This window comes from Trachypithecus francoisi, unplaced genomic scaffold (assembly GCF_009764315.1).
Source record: "Trachypithecus francoisi isolate TF-2019V2 unplaced genomic scaffold, Tfra_2.0 Lachesis_group5, whole genome shotgun sequence".
In the NCBI taxonomy this organism is placed as follows: domain Eukaryota; kingdom Metazoa; phylum Chordata; class Mammalia; order Primates; family Cercopithecidae; genus Trachypithecus; species Trachypithecus francoisi.
The window spans coordinates 130,269,464-130,297,034 of NW_022681470.1; the positions used below are offsets into that span (position 1 = coordinate 130,269,464).

The 27,571-nt window shown below is 39.0% G+C and overlaps 1 protein-coding gene across 1 annotated transcript in view; it reads left to right on the top strand.

The window, feature by feature from the left end:
- The window catches only part of HFM1 (helicase for meiosis 1), a 147,268-nt gene extending 119,971 nt beyond the window's left edge, over positions 1–27,297 (top strand). The window contains exons 33-39 of the mRNA XM_033197369.1: positions 11,366–11,445; positions 12,689–12,792; positions 19,374–19,484; positions 22,042–22,132; positions 25,571–25,682; positions 25,772–25,923; positions 27,107–27,297. Coding sequence (XP_033053260.1) covers positions 11,366–11,445; positions 12,689–12,792; positions 19,374–19,484; positions 22,042–22,132; positions 25,571–25,682; positions 25,772–25,923; positions 27,107–27,176 — 720 coding nt within the window. The 3' untranslated portion in view covers positions 27,177–27,297. The remainder of the gene's footprint in view (positions 1–11,365; positions 11,446–12,688; positions 12,793–19,373; positions 19,485–22,041; positions 22,133–25,570; positions 25,683–25,771; positions 25,924–27,106) is intronic.
- Positions 27,298–27,571: the final 274 nt, after the last annotated feature.

Genomic DNA, 27,571 nt, shown 5'->3' on the forward strand with positions numbered 1-27,571 from the left:
AAAATGAAAAGGAGACTCTCTTATCATTAAAAACAAAAGTAAAACCATGAAGTGCATAAATCTATGATTAGCATAAATGGAGAACTGCAAAAGTCAAAGTAATATTAAAAAATACTCCAGTGGCTTCTGCACAGACCAGATTATTTGAATTTATAATTAGAAAGTTACACTAAGTGTGTCAGAGATTCTTGCTATTTTCTACTTATTGTCAGGACTTTTTTTCTAAAGAAGTGACCCTTGCCCCGCCACCTGTTAATGACCCTGTTAAAGTAATTTTAAGTATTTTCTTTCAATACATTTCTATTTGATATTTTTAATAAATTTACTTTAAATGCTTGGAACTGGAGACTTTATAACAAGTAAATTAATATAATATGTGGCAAAACTATGAAAATATTTGCATCTCAGATGATGACAGTGATCGAATATGGAATCTGCTATCTTTGGAGTATACTTAAGAGTACAGCTTAGGCTGGGCACGGTGACTCACACCTGTAGTCTCAGCACTTTGGGAGGCCGAGGTGGGTGGATTGCTTGAGCTTACAGGTTCGAGACCAGCCTGGGCAACATGGCTGGTCTCTACAAACCCTGTCTCTACAAAAAATACAAAAATAACTGGGTGTGGTGGCGCATGCCTGTAGTTCCAGCTACTGAGGGGGCTGAGATGGGAGAATCGCTTGAACCCGGGAGGCCGAAGTTTCGGTGAGCTGAGATGGTGCAGCTGCACTCCTGCCTGGGTGACAGAGCCAGACTTTTTCTCAAAAGAGAAGAGTACAGCTTAGATTAATTTTTTTCTGAGAACCTTATCTTTCTAATTACCAATATCTGTAAGCTTATATTGCTAATAAGACAAATTCAGACAATTCTCAGGAGGTAGGGAGGGCGGCAGGGTAGAGGGGAGCACTTTTATTTTCGAAGTACCATGTGTAACAAAAATACAGCAAAAAGATTTCGTCAGGTAGTATCCATTTGCTAGTATTATATAGACAAACAAATAAAACTTGCATACAGTCCTCATTCCTGACAAGATTTGCCAACTTTGCCTTGAAATTTTTGGGAGCCCTCAAAATCTCTCCATTAGATTCCCAGATCGTAGTTGTTGCCACTGGGAGCAAATGTGCGTAGTTATTGTGCACCACCTTGTGGCAGCGTTTAGACATCCTTTTTCAGAAGTTCTTTAGTATTTAAGAGACAAAGGCAACTCTTTATTGCTCATTTTAAAACAGCAACTTGCAAAGCTTTTCTTCCTAGTCTTCCCACCTCAAAACAATAGGTTCCTTCTCTAAATAAGTTAAATGAATCCTTTGGGAGAGCTGAAGCAACTGGTACAACTAGAGAAAATTGTTGATAGATCAGGCTCTGGAATTAGACTACCTTGAATTAGAATCTCAAATTTGCTACTTACTAACAGCATAGTCTTGAGCATCTTACTTAACCTCTGTAAGAATTTTCTCATATGCGAAATGGAGATATGGTAGGAACCTTACAGGCAGACAACCAAGGGTGACTAGACATTTGAGGAAAATGTAGAATGTGTGAAAGTCCAAAATAAGTAAATAGAAAATGGATGAAAGAGCAACAGGATAATTCAGGAATGTAATAAAACCTAATATAAAACTTTACACTTTGGGAGGCCGAGACGGGTGGATCACGAGGTCAGGAGATCGAGACCATCCTGGCTAACACGGTGAAACCCCGTCTCTACTAAAAATACAAAAAACTAGCTGGGCGAGGTGGCGGGCGCCTGTAGTCCCAGCTACTCGGGAGGCTGAGGCAGGAGAATGGCGTAAACCCGGGAGGCGGAGCTTGCAGTGAGCTGAGATCCGGCCACTGCACTCCAGTCCGGGAGACAGAGCGAGACTCCCTCTCAAAAAAAAAAAAAAAAAAACTTTAGTAACCTCAGAGAACTTTAGTAACCTCACAAAACTGAATAGGATGCCATTTTAAAATAAAAAGAACCACAGCAAGCACAGAGAAGCAAAAATTATGTTTGGAAAGAAAACTGGAGGGCTTGAAGATAAAGTCAGTACCTTCTCACTGAAAGCAAAAAGTCAAGAAGACAGAAAATATAAGAGAAAAAGGAGGCAATTTAAGAGCCCAGTATCTAACTTTTAAGTATTCAAGAAAGAACAAATACATCAGAAGAAATAATTTGAGAAAACTTTTTAGAACTGAAGTGAGACAGAAATCTTCACATTAAAAAGGCTTACTTAATGCTAGTTAGGCTGAATGAAAGGTCTACATATAAAGCATAATTGCAATATTTCAGAACATTGTGGATAAAGATAAAATTGTAAATGCTTACAAGGAACGAAAATAAAAAATTGCAATAGTCTTTTTGTGAGCAAAGTTGGATGCTAAAAATCAATTGATTTAAAATTGCACGGGTAAGCCAGGTGCAGTGGTTTGTGCCTGTAATCCCAGACACTTGAAAGGATGAGAAGGCAGGATTGCTTGAGCTCAAGAGTTCAAGGCTGCGGTGAGCTATGATCTCATACCTGCACTCCAGACTGGGTGACAGAGTGAGACCCTGTCTCCAAAACTGTAGTAATAAAAAATAAAATTCCAAAGGAAAAATGATTTTCTACCTTATATGCCCAGCTAAACTACTAAGTATGAAAGTAATATAAAGATACCTTAATGGCCGGGCGCGGTGGCTCAAGCCTGTAATCCCAGCACTTTGGGAGGCCGAGACGGGCGGATCACAAGGTCAGGAGATCGAGACCATCCTGGCTAACACGGTGAAACCCCGTCTCTACTAAAAATACAAAAACTAGCCGGGTGAGGTGGCGGGCGCCTGTAGTCCCAGCTACTCGGGAGGCTGAGGCAGGAGAATGGCGTAAACCCGGGAGGCGGAGCTTGCAGTGAGCTGAGATCCGGCCACTGCACTCCAGTCCGGCGACAGAGCGAGACTCCGCCTCAAAAAAATAAAAAAATTAAAAAAATTAAAAAAAAAAAGATACCTGCCGGGCGCGGTGGCTCAAGCCTGTAATCCCAGCACTTCGGGAGGCCGAGACGGGCGGATCACGAGGTCAGGAGATCGAGACCATCCTGGCGAACACTGTGAAACCCCGTCTCTACTAAAAATACAAAAACTAGCCGGGCGACGTGGCGGGCTCCTGTAGTCCCAGCTACTCGGGAGGCTGAGGCAGGAGAATGGCGTAAACCCGGGAGGCGGAGCTTGCAGTGAGCTGAGATCCGGCCACTGCACTCCAGCCTGGGCGACAGAGCGAGACTCCGCCTCAAAAAAAAAAAAAAAAAAAAAGATACCTTAATGCATTCAAAGATTCAGACAATTTTATTCTCACACATCCTTTCTTAGGCAGTTGCTTGAAACTGATCACCAGTAAAACAAGAAAGAAAAAGCCCAAGAATCCATTCGTAGCAGATTCAGCCCAGGAAATTAATGAAAAAAAGTTCAAAGATGACAGTTATAGGACAGGGCTAGGTTGCATTAGGAGGCAGATAGAGGGTTCAAGGAAGGAGGCATCTATGAGGGAGAAATAAATGGGTGAGGTATTTCCATGTATTTGTTTTTACCCTTGAACTATTGAGTGAACTTAAAGAAACAAGGTGAATATTGCTAGACTAAAAGGAAGGCTGCAAAACTTCAGGGGAAGCAATATGCTGCTCAAGAAAGAAAACCACTCCACTTGATTCTGTGTTAAAAATATTTTTACCGGCCGGGCGCTGTGGCTCAAGCCTGTAATCCCAGCACTTTGGGAGGCCGAGACGGGCGGATCACGAGGTCAGGAGATCGAGACCATCCTGGCTAACACGGTGAAACCCCGTCTCTACTAAAAATACAAAAACTAGCCGGGCGAGGTGGCGGGCGCCTGTAGTCCCAGCTACTCGGGAGGCTGAGGCAGGAGAATGGCGTAAACCCGGGAGGCGGAGCTTGCAGTGAGCTGAGATCCGGCCACTGCACTCCAGTCTGGGCGACAGAGCGAGACTCCTTCTCAAAAAAAAAAAAAAAAAAAAAAATATTTTTACCTTCTGTATATCTCTCAAATCAGTCTATTCTCTGTAACTCTACCTCCACCACCACTCTGGAGTTACCATCATTTCTGCTTAGACTTCTACTGGTTTTTTTGCATCCTTTCTGTCTTATCTCAAATCTCTTCTCCATATTACATTCTATATAGTGATATTTTTCAAAATGCAAATCTGATTATGCCCCCTCTTTGACTAAAACACTTCAGTGGCTTCCCATAGCTCTTCGAATCTAAATCATTAGCATCCCCTAGAAGGTTCTATATGGTCACATGGTCAGCCAGTCCCTAAGCAGCAATGCAGTGGTAGCTGCTATGTAGTCTTGCCTCACTTTTGTAGATTTGGCTGGTAAGGATACCCTGATGGATTTAAACAGTTTTATTACTTACACAGATGGCAAAGCAAGATCAGCATGGTATTAGCTGCTTTATCCCCAATTCCACAGGATGATACCAAACTAGAGGGGTCAGATGACAGACAACATAAGTGGTAGGTTGCTTTGTTTTTGAGACGTGAACTCTAGGCTGCAGCTAAGCAGTTTTATCCGAAATGGACAAAGTGGAAAGTTCCATGCCTTAGTGGAATCAGGGAGGCAGATGAGAAACTGCCTCATGGCAAGTCTTCTGCAAGATCGGGGGTCTTCTGCAAGGTATGGAACAAATGTGAAATGGCCTTTGATAGCTCCTCACAAGACTGCCTATCTTGCCCTTTTTAAGGGTGATCACAGGGCATTCTGCCACCAGTTGAGTCTTACCTACATGGCCTATATGGAGACATGCAATTGCCATGGTGCCATGGTGGAACTGTTCCCCTGCTAACATAGGCTGCCTTTACTACCACTATAGTCTCATCTTATGTACTTTCTCATATTTGCTAGCATCAGTCATACTGACCTTTCAGTTTCTCCAACGTGCCATGCTTTTCCTTGTCATAGAGCTTTAGCATATGCTATCCCCTTTGCCTGAATCCCACTTTCTCCTCCTTCTTTGCCTTCGTAACTTCCCTTCTTTCTTCGGTACTCAGCCCAATGTTCCTGACCAGAACAGCTCCACCTCTTATTGCATAGCATGATGTACTTCTCCTTCACAGCATTCAGAACAATTTTAGTTTTAAATTTATTTGTATAATCTTGAATTGATGTAATAGTAGAGATAGTGGAGATAATATACATTAATATATTATCACTTAGTTGCAAATGTTTTTACATACTTAGTTACATTTTATTTTTACATCTCTGTGAGATAAACAGAACAGATACTATTTTAAATCTATTTTTTCCCAAATAAGAGCTTATATTAGAGCTCATTTTAAATTCTATTTTAGTGTTCCCTGTACTTCACCACTATGTTTTTTCTGTAAATACATTAAATATAATGCAGCATACAGTAAGCAATAAGCACAGAGAAAATGCCACAGGGGCCCAAAGGAGAGGGAAATGAGATCAGGTCATCACCATAGACCTCCAACCCAGAGGTCCCATTTGAGTCAGACTTGAAGGTTGGTAGGCATCTGTTGGGCAAGGAAGGGAGGGTCTTCTAAGACAAGAGACAGTATCAAAGCTACAGTTCTAGAAAGGCATGGGGCTATTTGAAGAATGGCAGTTGAATGTGTTTTGATGGATGTAGGGTCCCAGGAAGGGAAGCTGGAATTGGATCGTGCAGGGCCTTGAAGATGGAATTGATTTTGTTTGCAGTAGGAAGTAACTCACGTTTCTAAGTGGGCAAATTGATCTGATCAGCATTGAACTTTTTTTTTTTTTTTTTTTTTTTTTTTTTTTTTTTTTTGAGACGGAGTCTCGCTCTGCCGCCCAGGCTGGAGTGCAGTGGCCGGGTCTCAGCTCACTGCAAGCTCCGCCTCCTGGGTTTACGCCATTCTCCTGCCTCAGCCTCCCAAGCAGCTGGGACTACCGGCGCCCGCCATGTCGCCCGGCTAGTTTTTTGTATTTTTTAGTAGAGACGGGGTTTCACCATGTTAGCCAGGATGGTCTCGATCTCCTGACCTCGTGATCCGCCCGTCTCGGCCTCCCAAAGTGCTGGGATTACAGGCTTGAGCCACCGCGCCCGGCCAGCATTGAACTTTAAAAGCATTAAATAAGCAACAGTGTGTAGAATAAATTGTAGCATGGAGGACTGGATTCAAAGAAACCAGTTCTGATCTAAGTGAGAGGTAACGGGATCATGACTTGGGACAAAACACCTGAAGCAGTAAGTCATGACACACCTTACAAAGTTTAATGTCAGAGCCTTTCAGTCAGTGCCTAAGAGGAACACACTTATGTTTGAGGAACGTTAGGTCTATTTAATGTACTGCAGCAAAGGAGAGCTCCATAGCAACAGAACTGTGGGTCATCTCAGGGAGCCGGGAAGATTTTCTTATAGGATTTCAGAATCTTATTATAGGATTTCAGCTTCTGCTGGGTGACTCTTGGGAAGGTTTAGGGAAAGCAGAGGTCAGTTCTAGATTGGATGCCCTCAGGAAGTGAGATATTGGGTATTTTGGTACATTTTATTTTGAAAGTGAGAGGATTTAAAAAATAGTAGTCATCTGTGATAGCCAGAAGAGGGGGATGTTTCATTATTTTTTACGGTTCTTGAGGGTTCTTTTCTCTAGTTTCAGAAATACTTACATGGTAGTCTTATCTCTGTCTTCTTCTACTATGGTCACAGAGTGGCCTTATCTGGATATTTATATTCTCAAAATTGTTTGCTCAATTGGGAATACTGTGGTTTAGCTGTCAGCTTCCAGCTGCCAGGTATTTTCTTTTTACTTTATCAGTACCCAATACATTGATCTGTTTGGCCCTAAGGACCAACCATTGCCTCATATATTGTGCAGCCTCATCCATTTACCCTAGGCTGCAGTATGTATATTATCACTGTCTAGATGTGCCATGACTTGGAAAAGCTTGATTGAACAATGGTACCGAAAATGAAGAGTAAAGGACCAAGAAATGTTGTAAAAGTTTTCAAGCTCTCCACTATCTCCAACATTTCTGGTTCATTTAAAATCTATATGGCCGGGCACGGTGGCTCAAGCCTGTAATCCCAGCACTTTGGGAGGCCGAGACGGGCGGATCACGAGGTCAGGAGATCGAGACCATCCTGGCTAACATGGTGAAACCCCGTCTCTACTAAAAAATACAAAAAACTAGCCGGGCGAGGTGGCGGGCGCCTGTAGTCCCAGCTACTCGGGAGGCTGAGGCAGGAGAATGGCGTAAACCCGGGAGGCGGAGCTTGCAGTGAGCTGAGATCCCGCCACTGCACTCCAGCCTGGGCGACAGAGCGAGACTCCGTCTCAAAAAAAAATAAATAAATAAATAAATAAAATAAAATCTATGTTCCAGCAAAAATAAGCTGATTTCAGCTCTTACAATCTGTGATTTGCTGCCTTTGGGTATTATGCCCTCCATCTGGAATATCTTCCCTTGGTCTCATTCTCATGTTCATATTTCTGTCTGTCCTTCAAGGACCAGTTCAAACATCTCTCTCCTTCCCTGTGCTACTAGTGAGAGCTAAGATCAAGAAAAAGCTGATTTAAAATATAATAAATGAAGAATAAATTATATATTTGGATATATTCTAACTTAGAAGAGTCAAGATGGAAACAATCTCTCTTTTCTGTGAATTCATATAGCAAATTTCTGAGATCCCTAAAGTATTTATTTCTAATATTTATTAAATATGTATTATATCCTGTTTACTAACTTTTATCAGCAGTACCATCAAAATGCCATGACGTTTTCTTCTTTCCAGGTTATTCAGGCTTAAGTACAAAGCAGCAGAAGTGTTTTTAAACTCCACCTTCATTCTTACGTCATTTAGTATATAAGTTACTGATATGTGGCCATATTTGGCCCTATTTTATATATATATATAATGTTTTATATATATATACACACACATACATACATAGAAAATATATACCATGGAGGTTGAGAGTATTAAATTATATATATATGTCTGTGTGTGTCTATATAGTCTATATATATATATAGTGTCTATATATATATACGTGCGCATGCGCACGCGCACACACACACACACACACACACACACACACACCAGGGAGGTTATACACACCAGGGAGGTCGAGAGAAGCTTGTAGGTGGCTCGATGTTTCTTGTTGGGACTAATAGTGGGGCAGGGACTAACTTATCGAAAATATGTTTTAAAAATTACCAGGCATGGTGGTAAGTGCCTGTAGTCCCAGCTACTTGGAAGGCTGAAACAGGAGGATCTCTTGAGCCCAGGAGATTGAGACTATAGTACTAATTATCATGCCTGTGAATAGCCACGGCACTCCAGCCTAGGCAACATAGCAAGACCCTATCTCTTTATTTAAAAAAAAATTATGTGGATTACAAAACACTTGAGGAAGTATAAAAATCAATATTTTTGTATTGTCTGAAAGGAAGGAAACTAGATAAAAATTAATTATATTAAATTAACAATAATAAATGCAGTGACAAATAGGTTTGTTTTTTCCTATATTATTTAGGAATGACTGCCAGCAAAAAACCTGGGAACCGAGAATGCAATCATCCTTGTAAAAGTAAACATACATGTGGACATGACTGCTGTGAGTTCCTTAAAACAAGTTTATTTCAAGTGTTCAGAATTGAAAGGTCTTTGGTGGATAGTAATGACATCCTAATTATCTATGTATGATATTTATATTATGCAACTTAATAACTCAAATAATTTTCTCTGTTTTCTGGGCAACATGAAAAAGGTAAATACTAGATTTGAAAATTTAAAGAAATTTGACTTTATAAGAATAAAATCTGAAGTTTAACCTAAAGAATCTGAAGTTTCTTTTCATAGGTAAAATTGGTGTTGTACAGAAGTCAGAAATTAAAGAGTCAACAATTTCTTCATATTTATCTGATTTAAGAAACAGGAACGCTGTTTCATCTGTTCCTCCAGTTAAATGTCTGAAGGTTAGTTTTAATAACATTTTTCCCTTTGTTCTATAATTAAATGTATATAAATATTCTTTATTCTGTCTATCAATTAGGTAGGTATCCACAGTGTACTTTAGAATTACTTGTGGGCTTGACTAAAAATATTACCATTATTCATAGTCCTTCTTCCCTTCTTTCTTCCTTCCTTTTTTTCTAAATCTTTCTTCTTTCCTTTCATCTTCATTGAGCACCAAGAATATGCCGAAGTGCTAAGATATAGTGATGAATAAGACAGTATTATTCCCAATCATAGAATTTGTAGTTGAGTGAGAAATACAAATAAGTCAGTATGCTTTTTTAGTGTAGTGTGATGAGTGATTCTGTGACAGAAGTACAACACACTTAAGTTTAGATAGAAAATGTACTCAATCAACATTTGATGGACCAAGAACGGACTCCTAATAGATGTGATTGAGACCTGAAGGATAAGCCAAGGATGGAGGGGCAGGCACCAGAATTATAGAAGGAAGGGATAGCTAAATATTCCAGGCATAAAGATTATACAAAGGTCCAGAGGTAGTAAAGAGAGAGAGAGAGAGAGATCTTTAAAGAAACTCTTTCTCAGTAACACAGTATGTCTAGAGTTCAATTACAAGTAAAGGAATAGAGAGAGAGATGAGGCTGAAGAGGCAAGTAGGAGCTAGGTCATGCAGACCTATTTGCTATTTTAAGGAATTAGACTTTATCATGAAAGTACTGAGAAGCCAATGAAAAGTTTTAACAGTAACATGATCAAAATTGTATTTTATAAAGGTCACTCTGACTGCAATGTAGAAAAGGGATTAGAGGATGATAGAATAGGAACAAAGGGACTCATTAGGTGGTTTTTACAATAATCTAAGCAAAATAATGGCCTAGTTTAGGGTAGTGGCCATAGCAATGGAGAGAAGTGACTGGGTTAAAATATTTTTCAGAGGTAGAATCACTACCTTGCCACTTCATTGGTTATAAGAGACAAAGTAGAAGGAGCAGTCAAAATGATGCCCAGCTTTCTGGCATTAGCCACCGGGAGAAAAGTAGGGCCTCGTTTGGGTAGATATTCTGAAGGAAAAGCAAGTTTGCCAGAATAGAGAACAGAATAAGTTCAACTTGGGAAATACTGAATTTAGAGGGCCTGCAAGATATCTAGATAAAGATGTCCTACAGACAGTTGGATAAAACTGTTTGAAAATCAGGAGAGAGGCCGGGCGCGGTGGCTCAAGCCTGTAATCCCAGCACTTTGGGAGGCCGAGACGGGCGGATCAGAAGGTCAGGAGATCGAGACCATGCTGGCTAACCCGGTGAAACCCCGTCTCTACTAAAAAATATTAAAAAACTAGCCGGGCGAGGTGGCGGGCGCCTATAGTCCCAGCTACTCGGGAGGCTGAGGCAGGAGAATGGCGTGAACCCGAAAGGCGGAGCTTGCAGTGATCTGAGATCCGGCCACTGCGCTCCAGTTTGGGCGACAGAGCGAGACTCCGTCTCAAAAAAAAAAAAAAAAATCAGGAGAGAGAGCTGAGCTAGAAGTAGAAATTTGAGAGTCATTCACACGTAGATGACAATTGAAGCCACAAGAATGAGATTTTTTTTTTTTTTTTTTTTTTTGAGGCGGAGTCTCGCTCTGTCGCCCGGACTGGAGTGCAGTGGCCCTATCTCAGCTCACTGCAAACTCCGCCTCCCGGGTTTACGCCATTCTCCTGCCTCAGCCTCCCGAGTAGCTGGGACTACAGGCGCCCACCACCTCGTCCGGCTAGTTTTTGTATTTTTAGTAGAGACAGGGTTTCACCGTGTTAGCCAGGATGGTCTCGATCTCCTGACCTCGTGATCCGCCGGTCTCGGCCTCCCAAAGTGCTGGGATTACAGGCTTGAGCCACCGCGCCCGGCCAAGAATGAGATCTTTGATTGAGAAAGTGTAGTGTAAGAAGAGACCTAGTGAAGAACCATGAAGAATGCCAATATTTAGGCCGGACGTGGTGGCTCACGCCTGTAATCCCAGCACTTTGGGAGGCCGAGGCAGGTGGATCACAAGGTCAGAAGTTCAAGACCAGCCTGGCCAACATAGTGAAACCCCGTCTCTACTAAAAATACAAAAATTAGCCAGGCGTGATGGCAGGCGCCTATAATCCCAGCTACTCAGGAGGCTGAGGCAGAGAATTGGTTAAACCCAGGAGGCAGAGGTTGCAGTGAGCTGAGATTATACCACTGCACTCCAGCCTAGGTGAAAGAATAAAACTCCATCTCAAAAAAAAAAAAAAAAGCCAACATTTAAGAAGGACCTGAGTGAAATATTCAAGTCAAGAACTAACCTGAGTTTCTCCTAATTCATTGATTTGGGGACTTTATGTACCAGCAGGAGTTTTGTTGTTTGGCTCATTTGTTAAAGTTATTGATGTGAAACTGCTAGTTGGACTTATTTTTGTTTCTTTATAGATACAGATGAATAAATCTCAAAGTGTGGACCTTAAAGAGTTCGGTTTTACTCCAAAACCTTCCCTTCCTAGTATATCGAGGTATAAATATAATGTTAATATCTAAGGTAAAATATTTATCATAAACTCTGTTCCTGCAGGTAACCACTTATTCAGGGAAAGATAATCACTGGCTACCATCAAGTCACAGTTACCGTTTAGTTCCATAATGAAGCAATAACATCATAATGGTGTCATTATCTTTTTTTTTTTTTTTTTTTTTTTTTTTTTTTGAGACGGAGTCTCGCTCTGTCGCCCAGGCTGGAGTGCAGTGGCCGGATCTCAGCTCACTGCAAGCTCCGCCTCCTGGGTTTAAGCCATTCTCCCGCCTCAGCCTCCGGAGTAGCTGGGACTACAGGCGCCCGCCAACCTCGCCTGGCTAGTTTTTTGTATTTTTTAGTAGAGACGAGGTTTCACCATGTTCGCCAGGATGGTCTCGATCTCCTGACCTCGTGATCCGCCCGTCTCGGCCTCCCAAAGTGCTGGGATTACAGGCTTGAGCCACCGCGCCCGGCCTGGTGTCATTATCTTTAATACCCTAAATTTGTTTAGAACTCTACAGTTATGAAATAACACTCATGAAATCATCTCTTCCCTAGGAAACTACCTCTCCTATGACATTCCCGTAGGGTCTCTCTTTATAGGGAATATAAACTAAGTGACAAGAGTATACTTTAAAAATGGAAATCATGTTGGCATATAAAGTCTAACCTTTCCATTTAGAAGCTCAGTCCATGCTAATAATATCTCAGATTTATAATATGAAAATTGCACATTTGTGCATTATATTTTCTGACTTAAACAACAACATGGCCCATAAAATGAGGTATTTTTTTCCCCATTGTTTAAATGGAAAAACTGAAGTTCATATTCCTAGTTAGCAAGCAGAAGGTCTTAGGTGGTAACTCAGTATTCTTTTTCTGTATCCTGATGCCTACAGGACAATCATATATGTAATTTCCCTTCCAGATAAGGGCATTCTATATGCAGAAATGACATTCAATATATTTAACAACTAGTACAGAACAGGAACTGACTCATCAGGACAGATGCCAGCAGTACTTCTACAGATCGTGGCTTTTGTTATCTAACTAAGGGCGTGTAAAGATGACTAAGTATTGGTCACTTTCATTAAGCACCTATTTATTTGCTACCCAGGCAGGGTCCAGTTTATCATAGAAGTATTAAATAGATAAATCATTATTTTTATTTATATGAATAAATAGTTTTCAGGCTTACATTAATTTTCATTTTTTAACATTTTTATTGTTTTATCTTTATAAAGATCAGAATATTTAAACATATCTGAATTACCTATAATGGAGCAGTGGGATCAGCCTGAAATCTATGGAAAAGTTAGACAAGAACCATCTGAATATCAAGACAAAGGTAGATTACCATTGATACTTACTTGAGAGAGTAAAAGGCTTATTATTACTTTGAATTGAGAAGCAGTGTTATTGAAACACCAGTATGTGAAATTATTATAATTATTAACTTGGCAACATTTTTCTCTTAGATTACTGAATCATTTTCAAATTCTTGGGTCTGTTATTCAAATGGTCTTACTCTGTTTGTCATACATTTTTTTAAAATCTCTTTCCTACATAATGCTATTTTAATTTAAAGATACTATGAGGAAAATCTGAGCAAATAAGGTATCCTTGGGTATATAAAGTATTAACATACTGAATGATTATGTTCATATCATTAGAATTATTTAAAATAATTGTATGCTTATAAAACTAGGAGAATTAGAGTATTTATCCAACTTATTCAAAGCCTGGATATTATTACAAAGTGGATAGGAACTATAAAATTTTATGTTTATAAAACTAGTCCAGTTTTACAAAATATCAATGTGACCTTGGGTAAGTTATTTAATCTCTTTGGGCTTTAGTCTTACCTTTAAGATGAAGGTATTGAACCGGGTGACCTTTAATATCTCTCCAATTCTTTTTTTTTTTTTTTTTTTTTTTTGAGACGGAGTCTCGCTCTGTCGCCCGGACTGGAGTGCAGTGGCCAGATCTCAGCTCACTGCAAGCTCCGCCTCCCGGGTTTATGCCATTCTCCTGCCTCAGCCTCCCGAGTAGCTGGGACTACAGGCGCCTGCCACCTCGCCCGGCTAGTTTTTTTGTATTTTTAGTAGAGACGGGGTTTCACCGTGTTAGCCAGGATGGTCTCGATCTCCTGACCTTGTGATCCGCCCGTCTCGGCCTCCCAAAGTGCTGGGATTACAGGCTTGAGCCACCGCGCCCGGCCTCCAATTCTTAAACCTATGATTCTTACAATTCTATGTTAGTATGAGAATATAACTTAGGTTGTGGAATATAGCTAGTTTGTAATCTAGATTTGCTTTTTTATTTGTGTCTGTCATTAAATTAATGAGATAATGCATATAAATTTGACACTGCCTGGTTCATCATTACTCTGGTTCCTGCAATTAATAGAGCATAATTTCCCTGAATAATGCTACTAATAGCCAGTCTATTAAAACATGAGACAGTCCTATCCATTGAGTTATTTCTTCAAGTGGCTGTATGTAGAAATGGTAAGCTTGGGGTTTTCTGAAAATCATTTCATGTGTTTGGCATTGGTTTCTGTTGACATTCTTTTCTTCATGCTGCCATTTTTTTTTCATGTTGTAACTTTTTTTTCGTCTAGTCATAATTTAAGATTTTACAGAGGCAGGGGCTGGAGTATTCACTACCTCTTATGATACCATGGCAGCTATTAGGCCCAATAATGATACCAAGAAAAGTTCCCTAATCCCACCTGGAGAATCAGAACATTTATCCGACTTATTCAAAGCCTGGATATCATTACAAAGTGGATAGGAAGTATAAAATTGTCAACTTTCTTTTTTTTTTTTTTTTTTTTTGAGACAGAGTCTCGCTCTATCGCCCCGGCTGGAGTGCAGTGGCCGGATCTCAGCTCACTGCAAGCTCCGCCTCCCGGGTTTACGCCATTCTCCTGCCTCAGCCTCCGGAGTAGCTGGGACTACAGGCGCCCGCCACCTCGCCCGGCTAGTTTTTTGTATTTTTTAGTAGAGACGGGGTTTCACCGTGTTAGCCAGGATGGTCTCGATCTCCTGACCTCGTGATCCGCCCGTCTCGGCCTCCCAAAGTGCTGGGATTACAGGCTTGAGCCACCGCGCCCGGCCCAACTTTCTTATATTTATCTTCGTTCAACACGTAGCCCTCTAACTTACTGCTTCCTTATTCTACTACTCTATTACTTGTCCTTCTGCACACAAGAGCTTATCTGTCCTTCCCTCTGCTTACTTTTGTATTCTATTTACATGGTTTTCCTCCTTTTATTTCCCACTCACTATTCCAAATGCAATTTATATTATTATATTAAAGCCTCATCTAGATACCTTAACACCCAATAATAATTGTATCCCTGTTTTATTGAGTGGGCTACTTTTTTTTTTTAAGGAGGAGCTGTATGGTATAGTAGTTAAGTTCACAGGATCTGAAAACAATATGTCCAAGTCCTAGCTCTGACATTTAGTGTAACCTTTCATAATCTGCTTAACCACTTTGTCTAAATTCCTTATCTGGTTATATTTTAGGGCTTTCGGGATTAAATGAGATAATGCATGAAAAGCTGTTATAGTTTCTGGTACTGTTGGTAATAATTAATTGAGTATGTTTATTATATTTTTCACATATTAGTCTTTGGTGGCAAAACATACTTTAAATATATTCAAATACTGCTTTTGAGAATGTTTTTTAAAAAGCATAGCAGTTTTTATCTTCCGTATTCCAATTTCAAAAAGGGAAGAAGAAAAATGTCAAAAATTATATGAGAAAGCATGTTGAATCATAAGACTTAAATTGGAAGGGACCTTTGTGCAGTTTGTCATTTTATAGTGAAAGAAGCCAAGACTCCAAGAGATTAAATGACTGGTCCAAAAATTTCATATCTAATTAATGGAAAGACCAGAAATAGATTCCATGTCTTTTGAATCCCAGCCCAATGCCATTTCTATAAAATGAAATTGACTTTTACTTATCAGTGGAAAATTGAAAATCGAACCAGTAGTATATGAACTCTTTCAGCTTTTCGCCCCACCCCTCAACTATATATTTCCCTGTCTCTGCATTCATCTGTAACCATCTATTTGTCTTAAAAGAAAAATTATCTTTTCTTCCACTTGAGGCATATCTCTCCTCCTGTAATCTTAATTCTGTCCAATCCTGCTTTCCCTGGGACTTCAGAAGATCATTATCCATCTCCTCTTTCCCATATTTTCATTGTTTCCTCTCCACTGTGTCTTTCCCTTTAGCATATAAATATGCTGAAGTCTCTTCCTTCTTCAGCTTCATGTCCTCATCTAGTTGGTCATGACTTTTTTTATTATAAATGATAACAGTTCTACTCAAAATGACTTAAGCACAAGAAAAGGAACCAATTATCTCAAGTAAACTGAAAAGTATCTGGCCTAATTCTGGCTAAATCAAGGCACTCATGTCTCTGGCTTTCTCTCAATCTTTTAGCTATGCCTGTTGCTGCTTGGCTTTACTTTTTAAATAGGGTTTCTCACATGGCAGGTAGCCCCTAACTTTCATCTTACCAGTTTAGCAGCCTCAGTGGAAAAAGGTAGACTTCCCTGTTAGGTTTGGCAGACCAGAACTCATTCTAACTGGCCTCATTTGAGTTATGTGTTTATCACTTGCTCAATCCCAGTAACCTGAGGATTGGGTCATTGTATACCTGTGGCCCCAGAGAAGGCAGGGCACCATGAATAATGGCCTTACTAGGATCCAGTGGAATTGTAGAAGTAGTTCCTTCAAAGGAAAGGGAGGGTACTGCCACTAAAAGAAGGGAAAGCATACCAGGCAGACAAAAACCAGAATTCTAGAGTCCCCATACCCTCTATCTCTTGCTTTCTCATCACAACAAAAATTAATTGAAAGAGCAATTGACACTCAGTATGTTCATCACTTCCTTATACCCTAGTTCCTCTTTATTCATTAAAATTTGGGTTTTCTCTCTATCACTCCTTTGAAACTGTTTTTGTTCAGGCCATTTAGTGACTTTCTGAGTTCTGAATTCAGTGAACTGTTTTCAACTGTTAACTCTTTTTGACCTCTGTAGTATTTGATACTTCTGGTCTTTCTTTTGGAAATCTCTCCTTTGATTTCAATTAAACCATTATATTGGTCTCCTGTTACTTCTTAGACTGCATGGACTTTTCTTCCTGTTGATGTTGCAAAAGGATTCTTTTTTTCTTTTTATTCTTCTCACTTCAAAAACTTTTCCTATACAATATCACCCAAGCCTGTGTCTTTAATCACTATGTTTTGATAATTTCTAAGCCTGTATCTCCCATCTAGATCTTTCTTTCTAACTCCAAATTCATCTATATAATCACCTTCCTGGACATATCCACCTAACAGTTAACATATCAGACATGTCAGCATCTGAACTCTGGCTTTTTTGTACCTCACTCTGCACCTTCTCTTTTTTCCTTAGCTCGGCGAATGAACTCTTTTCTTTGTTAAGCTGCTAAAGGTAGAAAAAGTGTCCTTCTAAATGGCTCACCCCATGTGTAAATAATCACCAAATCTTAATTATTTTGCCTCCTGCACATCTCTTATATTTGTTATTTCCTCTCTATCCTTTCTGCTGATACTCTAGCTTAAGCATTCATTGTCTCTCATTTACTACAATAACTTACTTTTCTCTCTGCTTTCAGTCTCATTATCCTTCAATCCATAATATTCCAGGTGATCTAACAGACATATCTGGTTGTGTAAACCTTTTGCTGAAACATCTTCAATAGTTATCCTTTGCCTGTAAGGAAAAAACAAAACAAAACAAAAAAATCTCCTCAATATGGCAAATAAGCTTCAACATGATCTAGCGTTTAACTACCTGTGCAGACACAGTGGACCCTGCCTTCTCCTACTTTGTACTCCAGAAATCCTGAAAACTTAGAGTTCTCCCAAAATTCTTGGTTCTCTCATATTGCTGTGTCTTTTACATGGTGTTTTCCCTTCATGGCATAGGTTCCCTTTCCTCTTGCCCTGCCTCACAACCACAGCTCTATCAAGCTGAAATTCCAACTACTCTTCCTTCATATGCTATCACCTTAGGAGTCTGTCTGTCATGTGGTATCCCCTAGAAGAGTATGTCTCACTTCCATTGTAGGGTTAGATCCTCCTTCCTCTGCATTCCCATTGCACTCTGTACAAACTTCCATTTTTAGTACATTGTGTGTCTCAGTGTGTGCAAATCAACATACAAAAGTAGAATAATGTGAACTGTAGTTATAGGTACGGTTGAAGAATAAAGAAGGGTTTGGACAGGTGAAGAAATCAATTGGTGGAGGATACTTAAAGTGGAGGAAACTCAGTGATATGCTGGAGCAAGTTTATACTGACTTATGAGAGGTGATTATTAAATTTTCAAGAATCTTTCAGCCATTATTAAAAATTTAATTACATAAACTCTCAATTAATTATGTTAAAAACAAAGGCAAAAATATTCATAACTCATCACTTTCTAATTGTTCCACTGTATTTTACTGTTATATGTGTTCTTGAGGTTATTTATCTATATGGTAGAAATGCTATATAATAGGGTGCTGTCATGCATTTTTTTCCCAACTTCTTATTCAATTATGTCACATTAATAGCTTGAAATCGTTATGGTGGGAACATTTATACCATAGGAATCAGCAAACACTACCAATCTGGGTTTGATTTATTGTTTTGCTTATTATTTAGACTTAAGAAAGTGAGGGATACAATTTAATCGTGTAGATTAAACAAACGCGTGTTGTTATTGTAGCCATTACATTGTGAATAACACAAAAAATTGAGAGAATATTCTTCTAGTATTTGAAAATTACTATCTAATTCAGGAAAGAAGTTACTTAAGTCAATGATGAATGAGTGAAATCCCAACAGATGTCTTTGTTGTTTTATTAATACTTTCATCTTACTTGTTAGAGTCAACAAAAATATCAAACAACATTCACATGAGAGCTACATTCATTTGTCACTTGCAACCATGGGTTGACTACAGATAAAAGAGTGGCAAAACTTAATGAAAACATTCATGAGAATCAATTAGATATATGGAAGTTACATGTAAGCATACCATATATGTTACTGTTATTTATAAAATGTGTGCTGTATAGCCTTTACATCAGTAAAGATTATAATAAACTTATATATGTATACATAAGCATACGCTTTTTGTAGAGGTAGCTATTAAACATTTATTAGCACAATACTATGTAAAACTGTACAACTAAAAGCATTTAGCCCCCCATAACAATCTTTTGAGGTAGGTACTATTGTTGCCTTATTTTGCAGAATCAAGAAGTTTGAATTACTTGTCTAAGACCACACAACTAATAGAAAGGTGGAATTTTCACTTAGGTAGTTTGGCTCTAAATCTAGACTATAAACAATGAATAACAGTGAGGATTTTTTAGCAGGAGAAGAATAAATATTATTTATTTTGTACAAATACTTTTTATAACAATACTGAAAATTAACTTTAGGGAGAAGATCTGGAGGAAGAATGCCATTTTAAAAACTATTATAATCCAATCTTGGAGTAGAGTTATTCTAATATGGGAATTCAGAGGAAAAATTAACTGCCTAAAAAATTTATTGAAACTTAAATTTAGTACAACTTAATACAGTTAATAGAATTGGCTGAATGCAGTATTCAACAATGCTTGACACAATGCTTTTGAAAACTGTTACTCAAGAACTCTGTTTAGTAGTTGAAAGATGTGTTTGATATATCAATAGACTACGATGCTTGTGGTTTAAAAAGTACCTATAGTCTTTTATACATATACATAACAGATTTTTCTAGGTATAACTATTCTACAACTTCAAATGAGAAAGTCTCTCAAACAGTGTTCTTCAACAGAAGTCTTCATATATCTGGAAACCAAAATTTGACAGATGCACATAAAAGCAATTCTCTATTTTCAGAAGTTTTGAATGTGAACTTTGAATTGGGAAATGAAGTTGGGGATGATTTTGATGAGGAAAACTTAGAAGTTACTAGCTTTTCAACTGATACTGAGAAGACAAAAATATCAGGTAAAATCATACTTAGCATGAAATCATTTCATTAGAAATTCTTTGAATATTTTTCATTTCAGCTCCTGGAACTAAGTTTCTTTGCCTTTGTTGTGTGTGCTTGTTTAGTTAGATTTGGTTTGTTAAGATTGTAATTTTTAGCAAAACTGAAAATGTGACCCTTCTACACAGAACATTTCCCCTCTAAGGACAGAGATCAAGGTTATTCCATAATGATAATATAGCAAATGAGCACTTTCTATTCTATTGCTCCTATCTCTTGTAAAAGTCAATTCAAATTGTTTATTCAATTTTCTCTCATGGAACAGACTATTTTGCTCTCCATTGTAAGATTGCAAATGGTCTGCTAATATTTGTGAAGGACAAAAAAATCCATTTTTGGCCGGGCGCGGTGGCTCAAGCCTGTAATCCCAGCACTTTGGGAGGCCGAGACGGGCGGATCACGAGGTCAGGAGATCGAGACCATCCTGGCTAACATGGTGAAACCCCGTCTCTACTAAAAAATACAAAAAAAACTAGCCGGGCGAGGTGGCGGGCGCCTGTAGTCCCAGCTACTCGGGAGGCTGAGGCAGGAGAATGGCGTAAACCTGGGAGGCGGAGCTTGCAGTGAGCTGAGATCTGGCCACTGCACTCCAGCCTGGGCCACAGAGCGAGACTCCGTCTCAAAAAAAAAAAAAAAAAAAAAAAAAAAAAAAAAAAATCCATTTTTAAAACTATTCATCTGTTTGCAAAGAAAATAACTTTTATTTCTAGTTGAAATATGGACTTTTCAGCTTGAAGTAAATAAATAAGTAAATAGGAAAGAAAAGATTAGTTTGTCCTATACTAGAAATTCTATTTAAGTCATATACAACCCCAAAATAATGAGGCTTATTAGCTCTTTAAGTGAAAGCCAAATTTGGCCGGGCGCGGTGGCTCAAGCCTGTAATCCCAGCACTTTGGGAGGCCGAGACGGGCGGATCACGAGGTCAGGAGTTCGAGACCATCCTGGCTAACACGGTGAAACCCCGTCTCTACTAAAAAATACAAAAAGCTAGCCAGGCGAGGTGGCTGGTGCCTGTAGTCCCAGCTACTCGGGAGGCTGAGGCAGGAGAATGGCGTAAACCCGGGAGGCGGAGCTTGTAGTGAGCTGAGATCTGGCCACTGCACTCCAGCCTGGGCGACAGAGCGAGACTCCGTCTCAAAAAAAAAGGCAAATTTACAGTATTTCACTAAAACAGAGAATTGAAAATCTTGGCAAGCATATGACAAGATAGCAATGGAGATACTGTCTCCCATTAGGGCTGACAGAAAGAAATCAGTCCCTCAGCCTTCTCAGTGCAGACTGGTATTCCCACAATTATAGATGCCTCTTACTATAACCCACCTCATGTTTTTAAAAGAATATTTCGCCGGGCGCGGTGGCTCAAGCTGTAATCCCAGCACTTTGGAGGCCGAGTCGGGTGGATCACGAGGTCAGGAGATCGAGACCATCCTGGCTAACACGGTGAACCCCGTCTCTACTAAAAAATACAAAAAAACTAGCCGGGCGAGGTGGTGGGCGCCTGTAGTCCCAGCTGCTCGGGAGGCTGAGGCAGGAGATGGCGTAAACCTGGGAGGCGGAGCTTGCAGTGAGCCGAGATCGGCCACAGCACTCCAGCCTGGCGACAGAGCGAGACTCCGTCTCAAAAAAAAAAAAAAAAAAAAAAAAAAAGAATATTTCAAAGGGAAGCAGTTAGAAGTTGAAGTGTTATTGTTTTGGGGCCCTTAGAATTACCTAGAGAATTAATACTACTTCTGAAAAGAAGAGGATTTGACCACCTTCACAGAATGGGCCAGGACAATCTCCATGGTGTGGGTCATGAGGCACAATTTTGTATATCACTGGACAACTACTGTTCCCTACCTCAAGCTTAAATGTCATTGGGTACTGTAAGTTAATAGGCAATGTGTACTGATCCTTTGAGGTAGCCTAGTCCTAAGAGGGCATAGCTTTGTCACTGGGAAAATCAGTCTCAATACATTTCCCCCCATGTATAGAGCATTTTAAATGATTATGAGCAGACCGTTGAAAATACTGAGTGAACTTCATCTTGATCATTTATGTGAATGAAAATGTGAGTATATAAAGAACGAGGGTGAGTGGAAAAGCACAAACTGTTTTTCCTCACTCTCACACCATGATCAGCCCAGAAGACATCTGTGACCAAATGTCTGTGGGTTTTTCCCCCACACACCAAGCAAGCAATCAGTTCCGCAGTGAATACCAACTGGGTGTCTTCCAACCCAGTAGAGTTAGAAACAGGGGTCAAAGACCAAATACGTATTTTACAACAACATAGGTGGCTTGAGGACCTTATAATATAGTTACTAATAAGCTAACCTACATGTTTTATAGTTTTACTCCCTTAGCTTTGTGCCCCTAATTTTTCTATGCAAATTAAATTAGGTGATTGAGAATTATTCATTCCTTCCTTAACCAGATCATATCTGTTGGAGAGAGCATTGTAGAACTTGTGAAAAGCTTCATTCAGCTGTTTCTTGGCATTTTGTTTCAAAATGTTATCTCTTCACATAGGATTTGGAAACACTTTGAGTTCAAGTACCAGGGGAAGTAAGCTACCCCTTCAAGAGTCAAAGAGCAAATTCCAACGAGAAATGTCAAACAGGCAAGTTTTAGAACTTTGGTTTGTAATACATACAACTTTATATCCTCTTGACACATAGTTGGAGATGGGGATCAAGGTATTAGATGTCAGAGATGCTAAAAGGTATTAGCCAACCTAACCCTCTTAATCTTAGAGGTGTGTTTCTCAAAGTGCTATTGTAAAACCACCTGCATCAAAATCACTTTGTGGTGCATATTAAAAATGCACATTCTTGAGCCCCACATTAGACCTACTGAATTTTTGTCTCTGGGACTGGAGCCCAGGAACCTTCACTTTTAACAAGACTTGAAAACTGAATAGGAGTTTGACAACTAGAACAGAGGCGGATAGGCATTCCAGGTACAAGAAAGCATCTGTAAAGGGATAAGGCTTGAAAAGGCATCCTGTCTCAGCCGGGTGCGGTGGCTCAAGCCTGTAATCCCAGCACTTTGGGAGGCTGAGACGGGCGGATCACGAGGTCAGGAGATCGAGACCATCCTGGCTAACACGGTGAAACCCCGTCTCTACTAAAAATACAAAAAACTAGCCGGGCGAGGTGGCGGGCGCCTGTAGTCCCAGCTACTCCGGAGGCTGAGGCAGGAGAATGGCGTAAAGCCGGGAGGCGGAGCTTGTAGTGAGCTGAGATCCGGCCACTGCACTCCAGCCGGGTGACAGAGCAAGACTCCGTCTCAAAAAAAAAAAAAAGAAAAAGAAAAGGCATCCTGTCTCAAAGATCAGTAAAGTGTGGTATGTGTGGTCACAGCATAAAGTCTGTTGCTGAGGTCTTATTGTAAGGGCTTTGAGTGCTATGCTTAGACACCTGTCCTGTACCCAGACAGTCAGGGGTTGCAAACCCAACTGCCTTCAAGATTTGATGGGCCAAGGACAACTGTAGAGTGTCTCATCTGAAGGAAGCAGCCACTACTCAGCTCCAAACAGTTGTTACTATGCAGGCAATGTGAGTCTAGTGTTACAAAATTTTCTGATTTTTCAAGAAAAGCTAGGAATCTGAAATTTTGTGTGGTATTTTATTATTTTTAAATTTTGACAACTAATTAAAAAAATATGATATACTCTGCGGCACCCTCCTCCAAATAATAATAATACCTGTAGGCCTGATGTGTCCTAGGGCCCTCTAGTTTTTACCTGTATGGTAGGCAGTGAGGAACCATCCAAAATATTTAAGCACAGGAAAAACAATTTGATTTAAAAAATCATCCTAGCAGCAGTATGCAGAGTGAATCGTAGGACGTGGGATTGCCAGAGGCATGGTGACCAATGAGAAAGACAGACTATAATGAGGCCTAAACTAGGGCAGAAGTGATAGGAACAGAGAGGTAGGGTTGGATTTTTAAAACATTTCAGAAATAGAGCAGATTCAATGTGGCAATTGATAGGATATGATAGTTGAGGAAGAGGGAAGAATAAATGGCACCTAGGTAGATGTTATTTAAGGATATAGGAAACAGAAGAGATTTAGAATAGAAAATATAATTTTATAAATGTTCAATTTGAAGTATCTTTACAAAAAATGCAAAATGCATTGGGAAATATTGGACTTGATTAGAAGTCAAGGGAGAGAAATTATGGCCAAAGCCAAAATTTTCAAAACACAAGAAATACCAACAACTTTTTATTCAGGGTCTGATTTTCTACTTAAGGATTATTGATTTCTCTGCTTTAAAAAAAATACTAAATTTGTGGTATCCCTGGGAATTTGTGCTGTTACTTAGCCATTACTGATCATTAGCATCAGCATCACAGACTCATAGTTTTCATAGAATTCCAGAGCTAAGTGGGGGTCTTAAGTATTGTATAGTCTCCCTCTCACTGGATCCTTGAATCACCATTCAACATCACTGGCAAGTAGTCGTGCCACCTCTACCAAGACAGTTCCAGTGACCAGGAGCTCATCCACCCTTGTTCCATGTTAGGATTCTTAGGTCATTGAATAGCTTTTCAAAACATTTGCTTAAAATATGTCTTTTTATCACTTTGTTTCATTGGTTATAACTCGAGTCACATAGAATAAACAGATGTAAGCATCCAAGTGAGACAAAGTTGTAGGTGTAGAGAAGCAAAAAGTAGACAAATCATAAGGAGGAAGGTGACAAGGCACATGAACAGTTTTGTGCACCACACCTTTAAAAAACAGCAAATAATTTTGGAAGAGTTTAGAAGTGACCAACAGAAGATGTGTAGGTTTAAAAATGGATTCTAACAAGAAGCCTCTGAGGATCTGGTGTAGAAGTTGCTGCTGGGGAAAGGCCTGTGGGACCTGAGGATTTGGGATAGAAAGGAGATTTGCTTTTTTATTTTTTTAAGCTAGAGTACAGTGCATAATTATGGCTCACTGCAACCTCAACCTCTTGGGCTGAAGACCCTCCCACCTCAGCCTCCCAAGTAGCTGGGACTACAGGTACATACACACCACTATGCCTGGCTAATTAAAAAAAAATTTTTTTTTTCTAGAGATGGGGGTCTTGCTATGTTGACTAAGCTGGTCTCAAACTTCTGGACTCAAGCTATCCTCACACCTCAACCTCCCAAAATGCTGGGATTACAGGTGTGAGCCACTGTGCCTGGCCTCCTTTTTCTTTTATACACTTTTTACTGTTTTAATTCCTTGCCATGTATATATATTTATTAGTCTGAGACAAAATGATCCAGTCCTATAAGTATATGCGGTTCTTCCCTGTCCCCACCCACACTGCTTGTTGCTCCTTACATGGTTGTTACATTTTAGCCTTCAGGTGTCAACTTAAATGGTTACCTCATCAGAGATGCATTGATGATCATCTTTTAAAAATGGGTTTATGGCTTCACACTGTTATTTCTTATGCTATTACCCAGTTCATTTTCTTTTTATAATTTTAGGATCTATAATAATGTATATATTTGTTTTTAGTCATTGTCTGCTTGATGGTAACTCCCTGATGTTTTCTTTATTACTTCATACTCAGCTTCTAGTACAATATCTGGCATAGGGTAATGAAGAATAAATGTGTTTTAGTGAATGAGTTAATACAGAAGGTTCAGAGTAAATTCTTGCATACAGTTATATCTAAGAAGATAACTAGAGATGTCTATCTATAGTGAGACCAGAATAGAGAAAGGAGATTAAAAGTTAAGCAAGTGGAATTTAGAAAATGTTTATAGGGTTCTATGTAATAGACAGTTAAGCATTAGACTCAATTTTAAAGAAAATTGTTGAATAATTATTTCTATAGTGCCTTAAAAATAGTATTTTTTCCTAATTTGGGATGTATAAATTATGGTTTGGTCTAAAGGAAAGGAAATATACCAAGTTCTCCATGAGTATTAGAAACAATGCATTACATTTTTGTGATAAATGTGATAAACTTTGATCATATTCCCCAAAAATCATTATGATCCAAATTAGAATGATGTGTTTTTCTTGTTTGCCATATTTTACAAATAATTAATTTTAATTTTTAGTTTTGTTTCATCACATGAGATGTCAGATATTTCTTTATCAAATTCTGCTATGCCCAAGTTCAGTGCATCCTCCATGACAAAATTACCTCAACAAGCCGGAAATGCAGTTCTTGTAAGAAGAAGCACTTCTTTGTTTTTCTTTTAAATTTTGCCCAAGTGCTTAAACTTTCAATGATTGTTATTTTTTAATCTAAAATGTAGTTCCATTTTCAAGAAAGAAAACCACAAAATCTGTCACCAGAGATTGAGAAGCTATGCTTTACTTGCTCTGAAAAAAAACCAAAGTCTTCAAATTATAAAAAAGTGGATTTTTTTATTAGAAACAGTGAATGTAAAAAGGAAGTTGATTTCAGGTAAGAACTCTTTAAAGACACTTTAAGATTATATCAATAAAAAATTTTTTACAAAGAAATTCAGCATTCCTTTTTCTTCGGTTCATTTTAAAGATCAGAGCCTGCACATTTTATTTATTAAAGATATTAAATTTTCAAACCTCAGTGAGCTAAGCTCCTTAAGATGTTTCAGGCCGGGCGCGGTGGCTCAAGCCTGTAATCCCAGCACTTTGGGAGGCCGAGACGGGCGGATCACGAGGTCAGGAGATCGAGACCATCCTGGCTAACACGGTGAAACCCCGTCTCTACTAAAAATACAAAAAGCTAGCCGGGCGAGGTGGCGGGCGCCTGTAGTCCCAGCTCCTCGGGAGGCTGAGGCAGGAGAATGGTGTAAACCCGGGAGGCGGAGCTTGCAGTGAGCTGAGATCCGGCCACTGCACTCCAGCCTGGGAGACAGAGCCAGACTCCGTCTCAAAAAAAAAAAGATGTTTCAAACATCATATACCTCAGTTCTTGAAAACCTATATGTTTGATGCTGTTTATTCAAACATTATATTGAGTTGATAAACTTACTTCTACTGATTTGAATACAGTATGTTAATTTTGTAAAGTGTAAAGTCACTTGAGAAATCCAGATGAGATCAGCTAATTTTTCAAAATTTGAAGTTGTGTTTTAGTTAACCAGTTATTTCACAATCAATAGGTTCAATGAAAATGTCAGATTAAATCACATCGGTTGCCCCACTGCTGGCTATTTTAGAAAAGGAAACTGTGTTGCAGTTTCTGTCTCCTTGAAGAGTCAAAAGATTTGAGACCTGTTCACAGTGTTTTGTTTTTGTTTGTTTTAAGACTAGTCAAGTGAAGCAGTGGGAGTGCAGAAAAAACAAAGAAATCTGTAAATGATTGTGATCAATTAGTTGTAAACACCACTTCTCTTGGACCAGGCTGTTCACACCTTTATTAAATGACATAACTTTTCAATATGTTTAAAGAAATGCCTTTACAGTTCCTACCATTTGCAGTTTATGAAGTCTAATTTTCCCCAACAGACTTCCTATAGAGTTATGCATACTGAAGTTTATTTGATACATTAACTTCACAGCAATCTTCAAGTTTATTTTATTGTATTTAGTATTATTTATTGTGTATTTTAAAATAAATTGTGTTAAAAAGTGTTATTTTTACTTTTTCTTCTTTCTCCCAGTATGTATCATCCTGATGATGAAGCTGACGAAATGAAGTCTTTATTGGGAATATTTGATGGTATTTTCTAAAACAAACAAACGCTTTTATATTAATAAGAGAAAGAATAAAGACACCTAGTCACAAAGCATGCTTTTCATTTTTAAAAAGTAGTTCATAATTGTTCAGAGTTTTTTCTCCTGAATTTGATTAGCTTTGTTCACCTTTTGCAACAAAATATATGGACCGATTTATTTTCCCATTATATTGTAACTTCTTGAAAAGCTCTTTTACAGTGGCTTTGTTTCAGTAATCCCTTAAGTTAAGGCTTATTGCACTTAGAAATAATTATTTGGTTATTAATTGGATTTTGACAAGAACCAGTGTAAAATTTTATTTTTATGTTTTCTTAAGAAGAAAAAATTCTATGAAAGCAAAATAATGCTAACTTAATGAATCTGCTTACTATGTGGATTAATCACTAATA